Source organism: Taudactylus pleione, unplaced genomic scaffold (genome assembly GCF_031769625.1).
Source record: "Taudactylus pleione unplaced genomic scaffold, aTauple2 ptg000140l, whole genome shotgun sequence".
Classification (NCBI taxonomy): domain Eukaryota; kingdom Metazoa; phylum Chordata; class Amphibia; order Anura; family Myobatrachidae; genus Taudactylus; species Taudactylus pleione.
In genome coordinates, this window is record NW_028284542.1 from 3105466 (window position 1) to 3122079 (window position 16614).

General features: G+C 45.6%; 1 protein-coding gene across 2 annotated transcripts; it reads left to right on the plus strand.

The window, feature by feature from the left end:
• The first annotated feature begins 1343 nt into the window (after window positions 1-1343).
• KCTD14 (potassium channel tetramerization domain containing 14) lies at window positions 1344-14354 on the plus strand. Of its 2 annotated transcripts, none has more exons than XM_088473818.1 (2): window positions 1344-1484; window positions 11225-14354. In XM_088473818.1, the coding sequence occupies exons 1-2, from the start codon at window positions 1428-1430 to the stop codon at window positions 11894-11896; spliced, it is 729 nt and encodes a 242-aa protein (XP_088329944.1). In that variant the 5' UTR covers window positions 1344-1427; the 3' UTR covers window positions 11897-14354. The 2 variants fall into 2 exon arrangements, with proteins under 2 accessions (XP_088329944.1, XP_088329943.1); XM_088473817.1 differs by lacking the exon at window positions 1344-1484 and adding an exon at window positions 1491-1644.
• The last annotated feature ends 2260 nt before the right edge of the window (window positions 14355-16614 follow it).

Here is a 16614-nt window from a genome sequence, read left to right on the forward strand (position 1 = left end):
CAGCTGCATTAGGCTTTATATAACACTATACATTATACACAGCTGCATTAGGCTTTATATAACACTATACATTATACACAGCTGCATCAGACGTATAACATTATACATTATATACATCTGGATTAGGCTTTATATAACACTATACATTATACACAGCTGCATCAGGCGTTATATAACACTATACATTATACACAGCTGCATTAGGCTTTATATAACACTGTACATTATACACAGCTGCATTAGGCTTTATATAACACTATACATTATACACAGCTGCATCAGACGTTGTATAACATTATACATTATATACATCTGGATTAGGCTTTATATAACACTATACATTATACACAGCTGCATCAGGCTATATATAACACTATACATTATACACAGCTGTATCAGGCGTTATATAACACTATACATTATACACAGCTGTATCTGACTTTATATACCACTATACATTATACACAGCTGCATTAGGCGTTATATAACACTATACATTATACACAGCTGTATCTGACTTTATATACCACTATACATTATACACAGCTGTATCTGACTTTATATACCACTATACATTATACACAGCTGCATCAGGCGATATATAACACTATATTATACACAGCTGGATCAGGCGATATATAACACTATACATTATACACAGCAGGATCAGACTTTATATACCACTATACATTATACACAGCTGCATCAGGTGATATATAACACTATACATTATATATAGCTGCATCAGGCGATATATAACACTATAAAATATACACAGCTGGTTTAGGCATTATATAACACTATACATTATACAGAGCTGGATCATGATTTATATCACTATACAATTTACACAGCTGGATCATTAGTTATATTACACTATATAATATACACAGCTGGATCATTATTTATATAACACTATACTTTATACACAGCTGGATCATGAGTTATAGCACTATGTAATTTACACAGCTGGATCATTAGTTACATTGTACTATACATTATACACAGCTGGATCATTAGTTATAATACACTATACAATATACACAGCTGGATCTTTATATAACACTATACTTTATACACAGCTGGATCATGAGTTATAGCACTATACAATATACACAGCTGGATCATAAGTTATAGCACTATAGAATATACACAGATGGATCATTAGTTATATAACACTATACAATATACACAGCTGGATCATTAGTTACATTACACTATACAATATACAAAGCTGGCTCAGGCATGCAGCATAGTGTTACATTGTATCAGTCAGTGAGTGAGCACATCCGCTGGAAGCAGACACGCCCCGTATACACCTGTCAGGTGTGGGAGGGCCGTCTGAGGTGGGTGTGGGAGGGCCGGCTGAGGTGGGTACCCCGGAGAAGTCTCCTGTGACCCGCCGGCATCTCAGGAGCAGCGTCAGTATGAGCGTCATTGAGCATAAGAGTGCGGGGAAACAGGTGACCAGCGCCCTGCAGAGTGTGAGTATAGCTGCTGCCCCTAATCCCCCCTCCCCGGGAGGCCCTGCACCTGTAACTTCTAGGCTATGTGGGCAGCCAGGCGGCTTGTGACACCCCAGCTGGATGAATACTACAGAATAAATATATGCAGGCAACAATACGCCAGCGAGCAGGATATAGTGTAAGCTCTTGTGACTTTCCTCTCTCTCCACCAGTCTGATAAACCCTATGGTAATTCAGCTCTATAGGGAGAAAATTGTACAGAGGACAATTCATTCTGGGCATGCTGGAAGTTGTAGTACTCCAACAGATGGAGCCACGGGGTGTCTGAGCCCATTATAGGAGTGGATGATGACTGTAGTGTATATCCCCTAAGTGCTGGGATCATACTGAGGGGTGAGCTCTGTGTATACCTGTGTGACTACTGAGAATGGGTCACACACCTTGTATTGTCTTTGGACCTCCTGCTCCAGCTCTTTATACTTCTACAATGTACAAGAAATATTGTACAGTAAATAATTGTGTTATAGTACAAAAAAAAAAAGTCTCATTGTCAGCAGATTTTTTTTTAAAAAGTCAGAAAAATTCTGCAAGGGATGTGGCGTTGGTGAATGGCGGCATTGTGGAATCTGTAGTACCCTCATACTCTTTGGTCCTGATTCACATTGTACGCTATGCTGATATTTACGCAGTTGGTCGATGTTTTTATTACAGTGCATGTGTCTAAAGCTGGGTACACATTATATGATGTGTACCCAGAGCGACATCTGTGACGGCAGGACCCGGCATGCGGCAAGTGCATACACACTTGCCGGGTCTGAGGGAGGGGAGGGACGCGCCATGCTGCATTCAGCAGTATGACATTGTTAGCGACATCCCCGTCAGCTCTGCTGTAGGGCCGATGGACGATGTCGCTAACGACCCGCGGGAGCGCGCATATTATGGGTACACACTAGACAGCAGGGCCGGCTCCAGGTGTAGCAGCGCCCTGTGCCGGTACTGGTCGGCGCCCTGTACCCAAGCCGCGTGCGTCCAAAAAGGGGTGTGGTCTAATTTTCATAGACCACTCCCCCTAGATGACATAATATGGGGGCCTGCCCATTTTATATCAGGCTGGGGATGAGCCCAGCACTCCATCAGCAGCTGGGCTGCCCCCAGCCATCTCCCTGCACTAAGTGGACGCAACGCACATTCGCGCGGCATCCATTCAGCTTCATCGGCTTCGCTGCTCTCTGCTTAGCAAAGCAGAGCTGCGGCGGTGCAAGGCCCCAACCTCCCAACCACACGCGGGGCACTTCGGCCCGCGGGTGGAACATTGGGACAGTGCTCGAAAAACGTGACTGTCCCGCTGAAATCGGGACATTTGGGAGCAGGGCCGGCTCTAGGCATGTTCCACCTGAGCGGCCGCACAAGGGCGCCACCTAAAGTGGGCGCGCTGATTTTCTGCCGCCATTTTCCCTAGCCGTCCCTGCCACTTTCTGGTTGTTCTGTGTCTAAGAATTCCGGCTGCCCACCCCGCGGCGCATCGCTTTACCTTTAGGACACAGCAACGGTGCCGCGGCTGCCCTATAAAGAAAAACACCTGTCCCCCTTCCAAGATTGGGCAGGGCTGGACGGGCCGGGTGTGACGTCACATGCCATCCCTACCCGCGCAGTCTCCGATTCCGGCGGGAGGTGGTGGACTGCGTGGCTGGGCGGTGGCAGTGGCCACGGGACCAGCATGAGGCTCAGCGTGCGGACTCTGAGCAGTGAGCACTGGGTGAACGCCGGTGTCGTGACCCCAGAGACGGAGAGGAGACGTCGACCCGTGCTGAGGAGACGGACCACTGGGCCCGGGGAAGAGGAATGGATGCCAGGTGCATGTGCGTGGAAGAGGGCTGGGGGCAGCCCAGCTACTGACGTAGTGCTGGGCTTGCCCCCAACCTGATGTTAACAGGAGGCGTGCCATACAGACATGCCCCCAAATAAACACCATTTAGGGGCGTGTCCTATGGTAATTAGGCCCACCCATTTTTGGGCCAAGGGGCGGCATGTCCCAGTACCGCACAAGGCGCGGATCGCCCTGGAGCCGGCCCTGGTTGGGAGGACACTACCCTCCTATGAGGTGGTGCCCCTGTTCGACTGCACTGGTCAAACGCCCCAAGAGCCGGCCCTGCTAGACAGAGTGATTGACAGTAAGGGACCATTTGTGGGTGGTAACAGATGGGTTGTTAGAAAAACGCGAATGTTGCAACCGGTATATAGGCGTTTTGAAACCAGTGACTACGTCTTTGTACACAGCTTCACTGGTGCCTGCGTCTTAGTTCCGTCAGCCATTCTAAGTAGCCATTGGGTTATTTAGGAGGCTGATTATCGTCTGATCTGTGATTGATTGCCGCATCTTTGTACGACTTTTGGTACTCAGCCGTTTGGATCTGCAAACAGGGCCACCGAGTCCAGTACTGGGAGGGGGCGTGGTCAATGTGAGGAGGTGTGGCCAGTCCTACTCAAAACATCCAAAATATACTATTGCACGATCCATCTGCAAAGCTGCCGGTGGGCGCCTCATTACATTTCACGGTGGCTGCGATAGTGGCATATTAACTCACGGTATCTGCGTAAAATGACGCGGTCACCATGGGATTAGCGTACCGCTTTGAATCAGATTTTTTTATGTGCAATGTCTGCTCAAACACACTTCCATCCGCTAAGCCTTCATCATGTCAGCATGTGGTGATCCACAGGTGCATGCTAGGACTTGTAGTTCCATCACAGCACCACAAGTAGCATACTTGTACTCTCAACTGAATCCCAAAACTGGTATTTATTAATATATGATTTATCTGGTTTATTGGTAAATAGATCACCAATTTGCCAATGACTTTTTAGTCATATCTCATAAATCCTGACCTCTGGCACATTCTCCCTCCTGTTGTGTCATTGTAATTCTATATTGTTGTTAATTTCCGGAGCCTGCGGATCAGTTTGGTGGCTGATAGTGTTTCGCAGTCACTGTGGCTGATATCCGAACCACAAAGTTCCTTCGGCTGCACCTGCGATCAGATGCCTAAGTATCAGCCTGTATTCTGTGCCACATAGATGTCTGTGACCGCTCCACTCTCAGCCCTCCATCGCAGCTGTCATCCCTATTATCAGCACTTACACCCGCCCCATAATAGCAAGGATACGACCAAAAATGGCATCCACTCTGCATTCACACCACTCGGAATAGGAAGCAACAAGCCCACGACACTCTCTGCAGACGGATTCAGTATGATTGACCGCCGGCCACATGGCGGTTCAAATCCCGACAGCGGCATCCCAGCAGCAGTGAAAATCCCGATCGTCCAAGGTAAGTATTCTCTAACCTAATTCTACCCTCTAACCCTAACCCTCCCTTAGGGGTGCCTAACCCTAATCCCCCCCTCTAAGTGCCTAAACCTAAGCCCCCCCTTCCCCGCCGTCTAACGCTAACCTCCCCCCGGGGGTGCCTAACCCTCCCTTCCCCTAGCCTAACCCTAATCCCCCTCCTCTAAGTGCCTAAACCTAACCCCCCCCTTCCCCGCCGTCTAACCCTAACCTCCCCCTGGGGTTGCCTAACCCTAACCCTCCCTTCCCCTAGCCTAACCCTAATCCCCGAGTGGGTGCCTAACCCTAAATCCCCCCCGGGAACCCTAAACCTAACCCCCCCGTGGGTGTCGGCTCCCAGCGTAGGTAAAATGAATGGCGTCGGGATTTCGACGCCTGTCATTTAACCCCTTGCTAGGATTAGACAGTCGGCTTCCCGACTGCTTCCCCTGCAGACGCCCAGTTGCAAACCAACATGCCTTTTTCACTAATGGAGAGAAATGTCGCGATCCATCCAACTCAAAATGACCTGGAGAGCCGCAAAGATGCGTATGTTCGCTAAAGCGCATGCGCAGTTTGCTAAAACTCGCCATTTACGGCCATATTCGGACCTTCACGGGGTTCACAGTCAGGCCCTTTGTGTTATTGTGTATTTTCCTGCGCAAACCTTTGTTCAAGCACAAAGTTGCTGTTCAAAATATAGTTGGTTTGTGAAATATCTGTAGCAAGTGCAGTACATGAATATGTAGCTGTATATCTGTCATGGGTGGATGGATCAGGGCAATATTCTGCAGATATCTTCTCAGTCCAACAATATACAAATTCATAGTATAAGTGGTAGATTCAATTAACTCACCCCCGCAAGTCTGGCAGAGTCAGTGTGGCTATGTGCAGCACTTATGGTGGCTTCTTGACTCGCTGATTTCTGTTCATAGCCCCATAGAGCTGCATACAAAAATCAGCAAATCCAGGACAAGCTCAGACCTCGAGGGGGGCTTATTCCAGTGCGTTGCAGCATTTCTACACCATTGCAACGGTAATTCGCCCCCCTCACATGTAACTGAATTGAGCTCTAAAGACTTAAAGGGACTTTATGTAAAATTTACATAAAGTCCCTTTTAAGTCTTAAGGGGCACATCCACTATCAGACTGTGAAACGACTGCACGATTACGACATTGTAATCGTGCTGTCGTTTCACAGTCTATGCTGTGCCTACACTGAACGATTAGTCGTTCAGTGTAGGCAGCCTCCCTAATCCCCGAACATGGCCAATCTGTCGTTATCGTCGGATTGACCAGCACGTTGGGGCGATGATTGATGTTAAAAACGATCAGAGGGAGCACGCATCGCTGGTCGTTTTGTCATTTGCATGCCAGATTTATGCCCGTTTAATGAGCGATTGAACGATAACTATGTCGTTATCGTTCAATCGGTCCGTTTAATAGGGTAGTGGATGTGCGCCTTTAGAGCTCAATGCAGTAAATTAATTGAATGTGTTCATGTTCTTATAAAAATCATATCACCAGGTTCCCTGTTGACTTTTTATCTCTTTATAATACATTAGCGATGTTAATCTATAGGTGTAAACTCCTTCATGTAAATAATATCTGTATAGCCAGTGTGTTCTGATGGCAACACTTTAGTGTGAATCAACAAAACGCATTATATGTAAGGAAAGAAATCACGACCCAAAACCTTTTATAGGTAAGAAATAAATGAGCCCCCACAATGTGTTATAGGTAAGGAATAAATCAGCCCCCACAATGTGTTATACTGTAGGTAAGGAATAAATGAGCTCCCACAGGGTGTTATAGGTAAGGAATAAATCAGCCCCCACAATGTGTTATAGGTAAGGAATACATCAGCCCCCACAATGTGTTATAGGTAAGGAATAAATCAGCCCCCACAACATGTTATATTTAAGGAATAAATCAGCCCCCACAATGTGTTATACTGTAGGTAAGGAATAAATCAGCCCCCACAATGTGTTATAGGTAAGGAATAAATCAGCCTCCACAATGTGTTATAGGTAAGGAACAAATCAGCCTCCACAATGTGTAATAGGTAAGGAATAAATCAGCCCCCACAATGTGTTATAGGTAAGGAATAAATCAGCCTCCACAATGTGCAATGTGTAATAGGTAAGGAATAAATCAGCCTCCACAATGTGTTATAGGTAAGGAATAAATCAGCCCCCACAATGTGTTATAGGTAAGGAATAAATCAGCCTCCACAATGTGTAATAGGTAAGGAATAAATCAGCCTCCACAATGTGTTATACTGTAGGTAAGGAATAAATCAGCCCCCACAATGTGTTATAGGTAAGTAATAATCAGCCCCCACAATGTGTAATAGGTAAGGAATAAATCAGCCCCCACAATGTGTTATACTGTAGGTAAGGAATAAATCAGCCTCCACAATGTGTTATAGGTAAGGAATAAATCAGCCTCCACAATGTGTTATACTGTAGGTAAGGAATAAATCAGCCCCCACAATGTGTTATAGGTAAGGAATAAATCAGCCTCCACAATGTGTTATAGGTAAGGAACAAATCAGCCTCCACAATGTGTAATAGGTAAGGAATAAATCAGCCCCCACAATGTGTTATAGGTAAGGAATAAATCAGCCTCCACAATGTGCAATGTGTAATAGGTAAGGAATAAATCAGCCTCCACAATGTGTTATAGGTAAGGAATAAATCAGCCCCCACAATGTGTTATAGGTAAGGAATAAATCAGCCTCCACAATGTGTAATAGGTAAGGAATAAATCAGCCTCCACAATGTGTTATACTGTAGGTAAGGAATAAATCAGCCCCCACAATGTGTTATAGGTAAGTAATAATCAGCCCCCACAATGTGTAATAGGTAAGGAATAAATCAGCCCCCACAGTGTGTTATACTGTAGGTAAGGAATAAATCAGCCTCCACAATGTGTTATAGGTAAGGAATAAATCAGCCTCCACAATGTGTTATACTGTAGGTAAGGAATAAATCAGCCCCCACAATGTGTTATAGGTAAGGAATAATCAGCCCCCACAATGTGTTATAGGTAAGGAATAAATCAGCCCCCACAATGTGTTATAGGTAAGGAATAAATCAGCCCCCACAATGTGTTATACTGTAGGTAAGGAATAAATCAGCCCCCACAATGTGTTATAGGTAAGTAATAATCAGCCCCCACAATGTGTTATAGGTAAGGAATAAATCAGCCCCCACAATGTGTTATACTGTAGGTAAGGAATAAATCAGCCCCCACAATGTGTTATAGGTAAGTAATAATCAGCCCCCACAATGTGTTATAGGTAAGGAATAAATCAGCCCCCACAATGTGTTATACTGTAGGTAAGGAATAAATCAGCCTCCACAATGTGTTATACTGTAGGTAAGGAATAAATCAGCCTCCACAATGTGTTATAGGTAAGGAATAAATCAGCCTCCACAATGTGTAATAGGTAAGGAATAAATCAGCCCCCACAATGTGTTATACTGTAGGTAAGGAATAAATGAGCCCCCACAATGTGTTATAGGTAAGGAATAAATCAGCCCCCACAATGTGTTATACTGTAGGTAAGGAATAAATCAGCCCCCACAATGTGTTATAGGTAAGGAATAATCAGCCCCCACAATGTGTTATAGGTAAGGAATAAATCAGCCCCCACAATGTGTTATAGGTAAGGAATAAATCAGCCTCCACAATGTGTTATAGGTAAGGAATAAATCAGCCTCCACAATGTGTAATAGGTAAGGAATAAATCAGCCTCCACAATGTGTAATAGGTAAGGAATAAATCAGCCTCCACAATGTGTAATAGGTAAGGAATAAATCAGCCTCCACAATGTGTAATAGGTAAGGAATAAATCAGCCTCCACAATGTGTTATAGGTATAGTGCTTGTGGTTGGATTTTCCTACCGCAATCATGCGAACAGTTCAGGCTAAGAAACAACCAAGTGACGTGGTCGATGACGCTGCTTTGTTAATTATGCACACCCTTAAAACGCCCGTTTTGACCGTTAGGCACGCCTGCGTTCGGATCACCACTCCCCGTTTTCAAGCACCTTCCCCTGTTACCACCCACAAACGCCTCATCCTGTCACTCAAATTAGCAGACACTCGCTGTTTTGCGAGCGCTCGATTTCCGACCGCAATGACTGGTTGATGCATGCGCATTACGACCCATACGCATGCGCAGTTGTGCGAACATCGCTCGGAGCGAACAAGCGACCACTTACGAGCGGCTCTGAATCAGGCCCTAAGGTAGCTCCTGCTGTAAATTATGAAAAGATTTTCTGTCTCCACTTAATGCAGCTAATGGACAATCGTTTTCAGGCCAATTTAGCGAAATTTATAGCGATAGACTTTCTTACATTCCCACGATACTTATTTATAGTGAAAATTAATCGAAAATCCTTATCGCTTTTTTTTTTTTTCTGACACATCAGCCCCCCCTTGACATATAAGTTCCTGTAAGTAATCCACTTGCCAATTTGTGTAACTCCTCTGACTGGTGAAATTTACTTACATGACTGTGTTTGGGCCTAATAACTCTGAGAAAGGGGCAGTTCCCTGCGCTGTTTGCTGAACGCTTTTCCCGTGAGTACAACACTAATGAGGCGCTCAGCCATTCATTGCCTCTCGTGGAAGTGGAAAGATTCTGGATGGTGGAAAATTAATTTTCTTTGTATTAGTAATGTTTGCAAAAATGCTATTTGTTGAACAGTCGGAGGGGGTCTACAGGACCAGCAATATCTGCGTCCCCTTCATACCAGGATATGCATGAGTTCCACAGAACAAGCAAAATGGACTGTAAATACATAAAGGATAACATCTTATTTCCTAGGAAACATTCAATGCTACCAGCAAGGGGTGACAGGGCTGTTCACTGCTAAGTCCACCCATTACAGCAGGCAATCTGTGGCTCTCCAGCTGCTGCAGAACTACAAGTGCCAGCAGGCCATGAGAGGCAGATTTTTTTTTTTTGAAGAGTTCTAGTGCAATTTTGTATTTCTATAAAGGATTGATATTTTTCAAGGAAACTCCTGTTTACAATCGTTCACAATCTCGGAAATAGTGTACGGATTAATTGGTTAGCGTGATACTGTGATACAGATGGTTGTTTAGGCAGCAGCAGCCGCTGGTACTATTCACAAAACAATTATATGTGTATTTTTCTTTTTTTGTGAACAATTGCCGCCATGTATTAAGTTTGCTTATTCCACCTCTAGTTTATTCCTCTCAAAACTTTAGATACATCTCCCCCCTCAGTGAGCTAGCACCAGGAACATATCACCCAATAGTTGGGCTCCAAAGTACAGTAAATCGCCTCCATCAATGTTTAATAGACACTTTTCGCCCGATATAGAGGTGAACGCAGTGTCGATGTCGCAACGCAAGTGTCTGATATTTTATGTCTCTTGTGATTCTTTTTTTTTTGCAATTTAAAGTTTTGATATCCTTTAGAAAGTTGATTATTTCTGTCACCCTTGGACATGACACAGCAAAGCTCTGCCCTCCGTATTTGTTCTGACATCAGTTTTGTTGTATATCTAGTGGCAAGAAAAATGAAAAAGAAAAAAAAAAACTGATTAGATGATATAAGAGCTTTAGTGAAAAAGACATCCCAAATACGAAAACTAAAACAGTATAGGGGTTTATTTACTAAGCCGTGAATGGAGATAAAGTACCAACCAATCAGCTCCTAACTGTCATGTAACAGGCTGTGTTTGAAAAATGACAGTTAGGAGCCAATTGGTTGGTACTTTGGGCCTGATTCAGAGCTGAACGCTATGACCAGAGCGCTCGCTCTGAATCCGGGCCGTCCTATTTAAATGTGGAGCGGCCTTTTGGACGCTCGCATAGCTGTGGGTTACCACCCACAGCTTATGCGAGCGTCCATGATGATGGTCGCGATGGTCAAAGACCATCGGACTTGCGACGAGACCCTGCGGTAGGGTCTCGCTGCCGCAAGCCCGGGAGTGATTTTGGCTCTAGCCAAAATCACTCCCACTGACATCACTAGTGATGTCAGTGGGGCCGGACTCAGACGGTAGGCGTTCCCATGGGAACCCCTCCGTCTGTCAGCCACGCCCCCGGAAAGTCCACCAAAGGGGGCGTGCTGTCAGTCACCATCGACAGCACGACCCCTTTGGTGCGAGACCCCGAGCGACGTATTCCTTGTCGCTCGCCGGGTCTCGCGCATGCGCACGACGGAGCTCCCTCCGTCGTGGGCATTCGCCCAACATCGACCAGATAGGGAGCGACCTTCGCTCGCGAGCGGATCTGAATGACCCCCTTTGTCTCCATCCAAGGCTTAGCACATAGACCCCTATATTTAGTAAGGTTTCCAGTGGGGCATGTGTAACCCAGTAACATAATTGACCACTCCCATGAGAAACCTGGAAATAACACCTGAATGTCTCAATCTTTCCTCGCAGCTATCCCCTATCGTGCATCTAAATATCGGCGGTGACGTGTATACGACAACACTGGCGACGCTGAAGAAGTACCAGGGGTCCAAACTGTTTGATATGTTTAACGGGCAGCCGAAGCTCCGCACAGATTCTGCCGGGAGGTTCTTCATTGACAGAGAAGGGAAATATTTTGTGCACATCCTGGAGTACCTACGCAGTGGCCAAGTGCCCACCCAGTGCATTGAGGAGGTGTACAAGGAGGCCCTGTTCTACGAGATCCAGCCGCTGGTGAAGAAGTTGGAGGAGACCCCTCAGATCTTTGGGGAACAGGTTGGGAGGAAGCAGTTCTTGGCCCGAGTGCCCAACTACAGCGAGAATATCGAGGTGATGATTCGCATTGCTAGGGCGGAGGTGGTGGCGTCGCGCTACTCCAATGTCATCGTGTGCGTGGTGAGGACTGAGGAAGATGCGTCCAAGTGTCACGATGCTCTGAACACGCTGGACATGGACAAGGAGTCCGTGGTCAAGTTCGGGCCTTGGAAGGCGTCGCCGGGAATCTCCGACCTTCTGGACTGTATTAAAGTGGACATCGAGGACAAAGGCTATAAGGTGTCCTATACGCCTCATGTAGCCGACAAAGGATTCCGGTTTAAGTCCTACGACTTTTTTTACAAGTTTTTATTCACGTGGTGGTAAAATGTGCCAGGATTGAGGAGACTTCCTGTGGAGAGAACCCAGACTTGGGTCATGTTACTGTCTACAGGTCGTGCCGCCTTCCTACAGGGAATATACAAATATCAGCTAAAAAATTTTATTTAGAATAAAACAATCAAAATGATTATTTGTGTACGGATAAATAAGTAACTGGGAATATTTATTGTGCTGCAACCAATCAGAATATGGCTACTACCTTGCTGATCAAAGGCACAATATGATTGGTTGTTATGAGTAAAAGTACTTTTTTTTTTTTTTTTTTTGGAGCCATATTATAAAATGTCTAGTTCAGGCCTGGGCAATCTGTCCCACCCCACCTGTTCTAGGACTACAGGTCACAGCATGCCTTGCTAGCTGAAGTCAAGTTGGGACTTGTAGTTCTACAAAAAGTGGCGAACAACAGTAACTTTTGGTCAATTTCCTGTGACTACCTCCAAACATGTAACTGTTCACCACAGGGGTAGGAAGCGTACAGTACCCCAACCGCTGTGAGACTACACATCCCAGCATGCCCTGACAGTTTTGATGTTAGGGCATGCTAAAACTGTGGCAGGTGGCATGCTGGGATTTGTAGTCCCACAACAGCTGGAGGGTTGTACTTTGCCTATTCCTGGTCCAACTTATTACATTTCTGTTCTTTTTGTGTCCTCTGTTGCTGGGTGTATGATGCGAAAGTATCCTCTGTAATGTCCTAGTCTATTATTTGGGCCAGATTCTGAGTTTTATGCTAATGCAATCACCACTACGACCTCTTAAGGACAGCAATAGCGAAATAGCGAAAATAGGCGTCTGTCTGCAAAAGCTTGCCCGAGCATAGGGACGCCCACTGCGGTCTTCTCATATCCACCTGACGACGAGTATAAACATCGGTAACATCGATATATCAGGCAGCCACGCAGCTTCTGAGTAAAGGCACAATTTTTTCGATGGATCGTAACAACTAATGGTATAAAAAGTGGTGTTTTCATACACGATGCCGATGTGCGTCCCCGGCATCGTGTATCATCATCGTAGATCAAATGGTTTTGCAGAAAGATTTAGACTGATCGTGTACGATGTGACACACATCGTTCGCACTTTTGCTGATGTACGATGTCCCTGGCCACTCCCCTCCTCCAGGCATTGGAGGAGGGAATGCACTGTGTGGTTATTTGCTGCATACGATATATCTTAAACTATTTACTATCGTTTAAGATACATGTAATCGTACGGTCGTTTGTACAATCGTTCCTTTTCTTTGCACAAATCGTACAGAATGTCAGGGGAAGAAATTTCAAAGGAAATCGTATGCGAGATCGGATCTTATACAAATCGCATCGAGTATGGGGGCCTGAAGTCTGACCTGTCTCAAACACTGCGGCTCTCCTGATACCCTGAGAGCTCTCATATGGCAAAGGAGATCGCCATGGCTAATGTATGCATGCCCCTCCCCCAAATACTGACTGTCACTCACTTTGTGTAAGAATTCTCTTGTGTGAGTGTAATCACAATACAATGGCTGTACATGCCCAGTGCAGCATTCGCGCGTGCAAAATTGCCAACAATCGCTCAATATGTGTAAATATCGGCATCGCGTAAGTCTTGCACTCAGGCCCTAGGTCCTCAATAAATAGGCCCTGCCCACTTGTGCTGCAAGATTTCTATATAGGTTGTGGAGGGAGAGGATCATTGAGAGAAAGTAAAGCAATCAGACTGTGATAAAGATGAAATAACGATTGTTGCCTAGATTAACCCTGCGTCAGGCGCACCTCTGGGATTCCCAGGTTCGGGCGCAGTGCGCCTGTTATAAAATCGTCATTAGCACTTAATTAACTCATATAATTACATCTTCTATAGAAAATGCGTCTTTTGCATGTAATAACTGTCCAAATATGTGTATTTGACACTTTGTTACATTATTATACCGTCTACTAATAGAATAATGCAGAACTTGCATTTACTATGAAAATGGTCAATCCACATCTCTACGCTATAATAGGGTGTGAGTATACAGACTTGCCGAGCCTGGCATACATCTGGCGCAAATAGTACTTTTTTTTGAGACGGACCTATTTTAATATGCGGCTGGCACAACATGAGCACGTTATTTTTGTAGGTGTGACTTTTGTTAGATACTATTGGAGCGCAAGTGTGTTCACTTGTAAATAAGCCCCATAACATCTGAGAAACGAGACAACTCTCCCTTTACTGGACAAGATGACCTTTTCATATCAATGTAATGGTGTATAGCAGGGATGGGGAACCTCCAGGCCCGGGGGCCGCATGAGGCCCCCGGAATCATTTGGTAAGGCCCTCTGAGCTTTTTTCTGCTAGCCTCATCTGGCTAGGAGGGTGCCTAGATTGGCACCCTGCAGCCAGAATCTATGCAGCAGTGCCACCAGGAGCATCCTTAGGGTGCTTTAGGCCAGTGGTGTTAAACTTGGGACCCTACAACTGCAGTGGAACTACATATCCCAACATGCCCTGCCACAGTTTTAGCATGCTCTAATAGCAAAACTGTGGCAGTGCATGCTTGGATGTGTAGTTCCACTGCAGCTGAAAGGGCCCGAGTTTGACACCACTGCTTTAGACGGTCACAGCATTGCTGTAATCACCAGCGATTGTGGTCCCGTCCCTGTGTGACATCACATGTAGGGGGCGTGGCCTGCACCACGCTCACAATTAATTATATATATATATATATATATATATATATTAAAATGGCCCTCAGACGACAAAAAGTTTCCCACCCCTGGTGTATAGGCACAGGGTTCTGTTTATAGTCACTGTTTATATTAATCTACCTCACAAAATCCTATTTAACAAATTACAATTTCTATGTGTGTGTGTGTATATATGTATGTATATAATCAAGTCATATCTTTTCTCATTTTTCTTTTTTTTTCCTCTTTTATGTCCTAGTAGACTAGTGTCACCTTTACACACATAAATAAGTCTTTGGTTTCTTGCAAATTAATATATTTTGATATTTTAATAAAGTTTTTTTTTTTTTTTCAAACGATTTGTTTCTGCCATTTTGTTGCAGCAGATATTCCTTGTCCGTCCTTGGAATGTAAAATATGTGTGATTCCCCATTGGCTCTGTGGGGATTATGGGTATGAATGGATTATGTAGGCCTATACCAGTGTGACTGTTGCAGGGCCGGCTCTAGGGGCGTTCGACCAGTGCGGTCGCACAGGGGCACCACCCGTAGAGGGCGGCACTCATCCCCAGCATCCCGATTTCTGTACTGTCCCGCTGTTCCACCCGCGGGCCGAAGTGGCCCGCGGGTGGTCAAATCGGGAGGCTGGGGACCCCCACCGGACCCCCAATCTGAGCACGCGCGGCACCATTCACTGACTGGAGATTGCTGGGAGAAGCCCAGCCAGTGATGGAGTGCTGGGCTTTACCCCCAGCCTGACGTTATTTGGAGGCGTGCCATGCGGGCGCCTCCAAATAACGTCACACAGGGGCGTGGCCTATGGTAATTACACCACGCCCCCAAATCCGGACACACGCGGCAAAGCGTGAGGTTAGGGCGCTCTCTCAAGATCCAGCACATGATGCTCAGAACCCTGGAGCCAGCCCTGGACTGTTGCTATCACTAAACACGATAAAGCCGGGTTTTAAGCCGTGACGTGTGTGCGGGGACAGAAGAGGCTGCTACTACAATCTTGCTCCCTGATCCCTGGCATAAATCAGCGCATGTATTGCATACCACCCAATATTCTACTTCTTAATCAGGCCATTAGTGGGTGGGCACATTGTAGAAGTGCCCAGTGCTATGGAAGCACTATGCCACCTGTACCAATTAATTGGGCATAATACCCATTCTCCATTGTTTTGCTGGGCAGGGGGACATATCATCCTTCCAGTCCTTTAGAACCAGGACAGTCGGGTATTGTCACTTTAATTATAAGGTGCTGACACCTTCTACTCTCTCTAGGGCTTTGCCCTTTACCAACCTGAAATAATGAGATGAGAGATGTGTATGGGGCAGATTGGTCACAGCTTTTGTTGAAATGGCACTAATTACAGCTCTAAGCTAAGGTGGGGGCAGGTAGAGCCAATGCTGCAGACTCCAGCTCAGAAAACTGCACTGGGGGGGGCAGCGCGTGTGCCCTTGATTCTTTCTCACGGGTTTGGTTGAATTTTTAGAAGTGGAGATGTTGCCCATAACAACCACTCAGATTCTAGCTATTATCTTCTAGAAGATGTCAGTGAGGCCGCCCACAAACGGCAGGCGCTCGCTTGGGAACGCCTGTTTGTGAAGCCACGCCTACAAAAGGGGTCGAGCTTTCGATCAACAGCCGCCCCTTTTGCGCTCGCTCCAGGGCTCGTACACGCCGCGCGTACACACTGGCCCACCATCGACCCGGTTGTGAGCGCACAGCGCTTGCGACCGGGTCTGAATCAGGCCCTAAGATACATACATGCATGCATCTCACTGATGTATGCATGTATCCGAGTCAAATTGCACTGCTCATGCTGAAAACTAATGCATGAAGTTCTTCAATTAATTTTGGGGGAAATGCTGTTCAAGTTTGAGTTCGTTTTTCATTCGATTTACAAATTGAATGTTAGTAAATGAAGGGATCTTATTGTCCTCTATTTGAAAACATCGATGTTTCATTTCATCCGATATTCATCTTTCTGTTCGATTTGGGCTTTAGTAAATCCTTTCATAAAAAATTCGAACCAAAATCGAACTTTAGTAAATT